Source organism: Trichechus manatus, unplaced genomic scaffold (assembly GCF_000243295.1).
Source record: "Trichechus manatus latirostris isolate Lorelei unplaced genomic scaffold, TriManLat1.0 scaffold00027, whole genome shotgun sequence".
In the NCBI taxonomy this organism is placed as follows: domain Eukaryota; kingdom Metazoa; phylum Chordata; class Mammalia; order Sirenia; family Trichechidae; genus Trichechus; species Trichechus manatus.
The window spans coordinates 8023279-8030021 of NW_004443963.1; the positions used below are offsets into that span (position 1 = coordinate 8023279).

General features: G+C 41.5%; 1 protein-coding gene across 1 annotated transcript in view; it reads left to right on the forward strand.

Annotated features, from left to right (window-relative positions):
- POLR3B (RNA polymerase III subunit B) overlaps window positions 1-6743 on the forward strand; it is a 150421-nt gene that overhangs the window by 14593 nt on the left and 129085 nt on the right. Inside the window, exons 5-6 of the mRNA XM_004374017.2 lie at window positions 1712-1787; window positions 2914-3014. Coding sequence (XP_004374074.2) covers window positions 1712-1787; window positions 2914-3014 — 177 coding nt within the window. The remainder of the gene's footprint in view (window positions 1-1711; window positions 1788-2913; window positions 3015-6743) is intronic.

The following is a 6743-nucleotide window of genomic DNA, read 5'->3' on the forward strand; positions in this document are numbered from 1 at the left end:
TTTTTTTTTTTTTTTTCTGGTCCAAGATTCAATCCAGGATCCCACATTTTATTTAGTTGTCATGTCTCCTTAGTCTCCTCCAATCTGTGATGGTTCCTCAGTCTTTCATCGTCTTTCATGATCTTGACACTTTTGAAGCCTACTGTTCAGTTATTTTGTAGAAGCCCCTTCAGTTTGGGCTTGTCTGATGTTTGCTCATGATTAGATTGAGGTTATGCATTTTTGGTAAGAAAACTACTGAAGTGATGATGTGTTGTTCTCAGTGTATCAAATCGTGGGTACGGATGTCGATAAATCTTTCATTACTGGTGATTTTAACCTTGTTCATTTGGTTAAGATAGAATCTTCTAGGTTTTTCCACTGTAAAGTTACTGTTTTTCCTTGTATACTAAATAAGTATCTTATGGGCAGGTTCTTTGCCACTGTGCAGCCATCCTGTTTCTCTCCTCATACCTTCACCCACTAATTTTAGTTTACATTGACAGACCTTACCTGTACTATTTATTACTGTGGTGTGTGAGTCTCGACTTCGATTGTTCCTTCTACATTTATTAGTTGGAATTCTACTATAAGGAAGAGCTTTCCCTTCTCTCCTGTCCATCCATCTATCCATCCATCCATCCATCTTTAGCTCTCTATGTCATTATAGACTCATAGACATTTGTTTTACTATGGTTATAGTCCAGTACTATTGCTCAGATTGCCCCAGTTTGGGGAGAATTCTTTTCACCCTATTCCCAGCCACTGCCTGTGGGTAACCAATCTCATTAGTTTCTGCTGTATCTTTTCTGTCTTTTGCACAAATGAGTGGATAGATAAATTTTTCCCCTCTTATGTTCTCTTCTTTCTTACATGAATGATAACATTTTTTATTAGTTTCCTAGGTCTGCCATAACGAATTACCACTAACTTGCTTACTTAAAACAACAGAAATTTATTCTCTTATAGTTCTAGAGGCCGAAAGTCTGAAACCAAGGGTGCTGGTAGCATCACACTCCCTCCAAAGGCTCTAGAGGAGAAACCTTCCTGGACTCTTCCAGCTTCTCATGGCTCCTGGCATTCCTTGGCTTGTGGGTGCATCACTCCATTCTCTGCCTCCGTCTTCATATAGCCTTTTTCTCTGTGTCTTTCTGTATCCTCTCCTTAGTTACTGGATTTAGGGCCCACCCTAACTTAATTACATCTGCAAAGATCCTATTTCCAAATAAGGTCACATTCTGAGATTCCTGGTGGACATGAATTTTGGGGAGACACTATTCAACAAACATAGCAACGATTGTGAGGATGGTCAGTGTTTCGTTCTGTTGTACATAGGGTCGGTATGAGTTGGAATGGACTTGATGGCACCTAACAACAACATTATTCAACTCAGTACACATACTATACATACTCTTTTGCCCTTTGCATTTTTTATTAAGTATCATTTTTAAGGAGCTATACTTCCAATATTTTTATAAAGAAATTTAAGTGTTTTTTCTTTTTAAAGAAATTTAAGTGTTTTTAAAAAAGAATTTGATATTATATTCCCTCCTTTATAAAAGCTGTATACGTCACTTCAAGAAGATCTCTAATTATACTTTTTAATTTGTTTGTCATCCTTAACAAGATAAACCTTTGTCAAAGCATAATCCTTATTTTTGTTAGGAAAAGACCTTGTTTATATTTCTTCGAAGAAGTGTAATAATTGGTAATGGAATAATTTGCTTTTCAGATATCTTAATATCTATGTTGGGCTTCCTGATGTTGAAGAAAGCTTCAATGTAACTAGACCAGTGTCGCCTCATGAGGTAATTATAAACCTTTATTTTAATTAGATTTATTTGCCTTAACTAAAAGTCTGTGCCTTAATGTATACTTTGAAAAGATTATTTAAAAACGAGAAGAAAAATCTCTTATGAGACAAACATAACCAAAATAAATAATTACTCTTTAATACTATTTTAAGGAGCTTTGGTGATGCCGTGGTAAGAGCGCTTGGTAGCTAACCAAAAGGTGGGCGATTTGAACCCACCAGCCACTCTGTGGAAGCAAGATGTGGCAGTCTGCTTCCATAAAGATTACAGCCTTGGAAACCCTATGGGGCAATTCTCTGCTATCCTATAGGGTCACTATGAGTTGGAGTCAACTTGACAGCAGCGAGTCTTTAGTTTTAATACTATACTACATTAGGGAACAATTCTGTACTATTTATTTTGTCATTTAACCCTAATTAGCTTACACTGTTATGTAACTGTATCGTATTTAAGTCCTGATTCTGAGCTTTTTCCACCTCCCCCTCTTATGCCTAGCACAGTGCCCAGTCCATTGCAGATTCACTTACTGAGCACATTTTTCAAGGATCAGCCAGGCACTGTGTTAGGCAGAGAGTACCCAAAGATTTCTTAGAGGGATTTTGATTCTTGGAGAGACAGGGAGAATAGGAGAGCAGGTGGGTGGGTGGGCAGTCATGGGAGTCACAGCAGGCCCTGACTGTGTGTGTGTGTGTGTATATATAATTATTATATACTGGTTGTTAACTGTTTCAACCAACAACCCTGGTCTCAGATTGTTTTCCATAGACCCAGTTTGCACAGAGCAGTTTAATTGCTTTAAAGATATGGGAGCAGACTAGTGATAGCATCACTGGATTGGTGAGATAAAAATCAGTGCCAGGCTTATTGTTCTGCTTCTGGGCTGGCAGGGGCAGAAGTGCTGTGGAGATGCCTTGATCAATCCATGGCATCATTTTGCTCACGGAGTGGTAGGCCAGTCCCTCCCCATGTCCTGAGGCAGCAGTGGAGCAGCTCAGTGGAGGAGAGAGGAAGTTCAGCATGGGCCATTCTTCTTTGGACTTCCACTAGAGACAGAGCTCTTTAAAGTTGTCAGGCCCCTTTTCCGGAGAGGAGGAGCAGTAACTATCTGTCTCAATTCCAGTGCCGTTTGAGGGACATGACATACTCTGCCCCCATCACAGTAGATATTGAATACACCCGAGGCAGCCAGAGGATCATCCGCAACGCCTTACCCATCGGCAGGTGAGAAACCAAGACTTTATTGTAGCCAGACTGCCTGGATTCCAGACTGCAGTGTGACCTCGAACTAGTTCCTTTTGCCCCATTTCCTCCTCTGAAAATCATGGAAAATATACCTACTTCATGGGATTCTTTTACAGATCCAGTGGGGCAGCGTGTGCAAAGCACTGAGAGCTGTGTACAGTACATAGTGTGGTGGTTGTTATTTTAGTAATTGTGAAACCTTTTCTGTAAAGTTAAGGAAAATGCTTCCATTTCCTCCTATAAGTCCAAGCTGTCAGAGAAACATTATTAGATAAGATAGTATTTCAGTGAGCTCCCCTGGGTGGCAGTTCTTGCTAGATTCCCTGTATATTTTAAGTTTGAGTTATCCTGGCAATTTAACTCTTTCCCGTGTAACAATATTTAAGGCAGAAGTTATTTGCTTGAAACAAGTTTGGAAATGTTAGATAACATCAACTAGTGTTTTTGCCATCTGCTTTTCCTAAGAAGGAAAATATATTGACTCTCCTGTAGAAATGGACAAAACCTGCGATATTGTGAGCTTAATAATGGCGCTGGACTTTAAACTTAGTTCAAAGAATTCTTACTTGTTTCCCCCTCCCCAAAAGTGCTAAGAGCTTAATAAACACCTATTCGCTCAACAAATATGCACCAACTGCCTGTTACTTGCTATGTGTGCACTATGCTGGGTACTTGGGAGAATAGAAGAAACATAAAATACAACTCCTGTCAGATAATATTCTTTCACAACCGCCAGGGAAGGCAGGCATGAGTAATTATGGTACAGTTTGGTTTCAGTTGCCTCATATGCCTATGAAAGCTGGGCAATGAATAAGGAAGACTGAAGAAGAACTGACACCTTCGAATTTTGGTGTTAGTGAAGAATATTGAATATACCATGGAGAGCCAAAAGAATGAACAAACTTGTCTTGGAAGAAGTATAGCCTAGTTCTCTTTAGAAGCAGGATGGCGAGACTTTGTCTCACATACTTGGGACATGTTATCAGGAGGACCCAGTCCCTGGAGAAGGACATCATGCTTGGTAAGGTAGAGGGTCAGCGAAAAAGAGGAATACCCTCAACGAGATGAATTGACATAGTGGCTGCAACAATGGGCTCAAGCATAACAACAATCATGAGCATGGCGCAGGACCGGGCAGTGTTTCATTTTATTGTACATGAGGTCGCTATGAGTAGGAACCTACCTGATGGCACCTAACAACAACAATAATAGGGAAGTCCAGAGTACTGTGGGAGCACACAGGTTGAACAAATCCTTCCCCTGTGCTTCCCCAAAAGGAACAGGCTATTTGTACTGTTTCTCTCCACGGTCTTCATTTGGGAAAATAAGTAGGGATATTAATATATTAATCTTTGTTTTAGCAAGGCTATTTATAGTGTTAATTATGATGAGAGCTATCTCTTTCCTGTATGTGGAACATAAGAACATTTCATACAAAGCAGTAGACTTCGTTCCTATCCTTCCTCACTCCTAGTCCCTTCCCGACCTCTTAGCCATTTCTGTTATTTCTTCCAGTGGTTTTCACATCCATAACTTTAAATGTATCTTTATTTCTTGGTACATCAATTTTAGACAGTATTTACTGATACCCTAATATAGATGATGTGGATTAGCTTATCTACTTCACCTACTTTCCTTCTCCCACATTTTACTTCTTATTTTTAATTCTTCTTTTGGTTACTGTGTTATTGTTAGGTGCTATCTTAGTCATCTAGTGCTGCTATAACAGAGATACCACAAGTGGATGGCTTTAACAAAGAAATTTATTCTCTCACAGTCTAGTAGGCTACACGTCCAAATTCAGGGCATCAGCTCCAGGGAAAGGTCTTCTCTGTCTGTCAGCTCCAGAAGAAGGTCCTTGTCATCAGTCTGTCCTTGGTCTGGGAGTGTCTCAGCGCAGGAAACTCAGGTCCAAATGACACGCTGTGCTTCTGGCACTGCTTTCTTGGTGGTATGAGGTTCCCATGTATCTCTGCTCGCTTCTCTCTTTTAAATCTCAAAAGAGATTGGCTTAAGATGCTATCTAATCTTGTAGACCTCATCAGTATAACTGCCACTAATCCATCTTATTACATCATAGTGATAGAGTTTACAACACGTTAGGAAATCACATCAGATTACAAAATGGTACACAATCATACAATGCTGGGAATCATGACCCAGTCAAGTTGACAGATATTTTGGGGGGACACAATTCAATCCATGGCATTCCATGCTTTGGTCCCCCAAAATTCATGCCCTTGCCACATGTAAAACAAATTCACCCCATCATATCATAGAAGAAGTCTGAAATCAACTCCAAGTCCAAAATCGAAAAATTTCTTTTTGTCTGTGAAATCTGGAATACGGGTTATTTGTTTCTAAGGGTACAATGGCAGAACAGGCACAAGCTAGACATTTCCATTACAAATGGGAGAAATTGCAGGGAAAGAAGGTATAACAGGCATCAAGCAAGTTGGCAGAACAAATTACATTAGCCGTCAAGGTTTGATAATAATTCTCTGTTTTCTGAGACCATTTATACAATGGCCCTGCCCTCCAGACTCTAGGTATTGGCCATGCTCTCCAGCTTCTGAGTGGAGACGCCTCAGCCCTGGGCTTCAGCTAGCTTTCCAAGCCCACTGGGACAGCAGCTCTGCTCCCTCGGCTTTAAGTGCACCATTCTAGTCCATCTGAGTGGCAGCTCCACCCTTAGAAACACCAGAGACCATGGCTTTACCCCTTGAAACCCCTGAGTTCCTGACTATTCCTTTTGAGACTGAGGTAGCTCAGCTTCTTGTGTTCCTTGTCTCTTCAGCTTCTGTTTTCTGGTTCCGTGGCCTCTCGGCTCCTTGGGCCTCGTGCCCGCATCTGCCCTGCTGGGGCGAGTGTTCCAAAGCTCTGTAGCTCCACTGGTAAGTACCTGGAGGCACTCAACTCTGCCGGAAAGCCTCCTGCGCACAGGCAGTCAGCTCCCTTACTCAGTGGGTCAGCAAGCCTAGCTCCACCGATAAGTCCCCAGAAGCACCCTACTCCGCCAGGAAGCCTCTGGCGCACAGGCACTTCAGCTCTCTCGCTCCGTAGGTCGGCTTGCGCTGGTCTCCTGGTTCTTCTGCTGCAGGTTCTCTGCTGCTGCTGGTCCTCTGGCGTTGCCACTCTATCCATTCACAGTTTCAAAATCACTTCCACATTTTAGGTATCTTAGAGTAGCATCACACTCCCAGTACCAAATTCTGTCCTAGTCATCTAGTGCTGCTATAACAGAGATACCACAAGTGGATGGCTTTAATTAAGAGAAGGTAACAATTAACAATTCAATCCTTGACAGGTGTCATCTACTATGTTCTGACTCATAGTGACCCTGTGTACAAAAGAATGAATCGCTGCCTTGCCCTGCCCTGCGCCATCCTCATAATCGTTGCTATGTTTGAGCCCATTGTTGCAGACAGTGTGTCAATCCGTCTCATAGACGATCTTCCTCTTTTTGGCTAATCCTCTACTCTACCAAGCATAATGTTCCTCTTCCAGGACTGGTCCTTCCTGATAACATGTCCAAAGTATGTGAGACGAGATCTCGCCATCCCTGCTTCTAAGGAGCATTCTAGCTGTATGTTTTCCAAGACAGATTTTTTCCTTTTTCTGGCAGTCTGTGGTATATTCAGTATTCTTTACCAACACCATAATTCAAAGATGTCAATTCTTCTGTCTTCCTTACTCATTGTCCAGCTT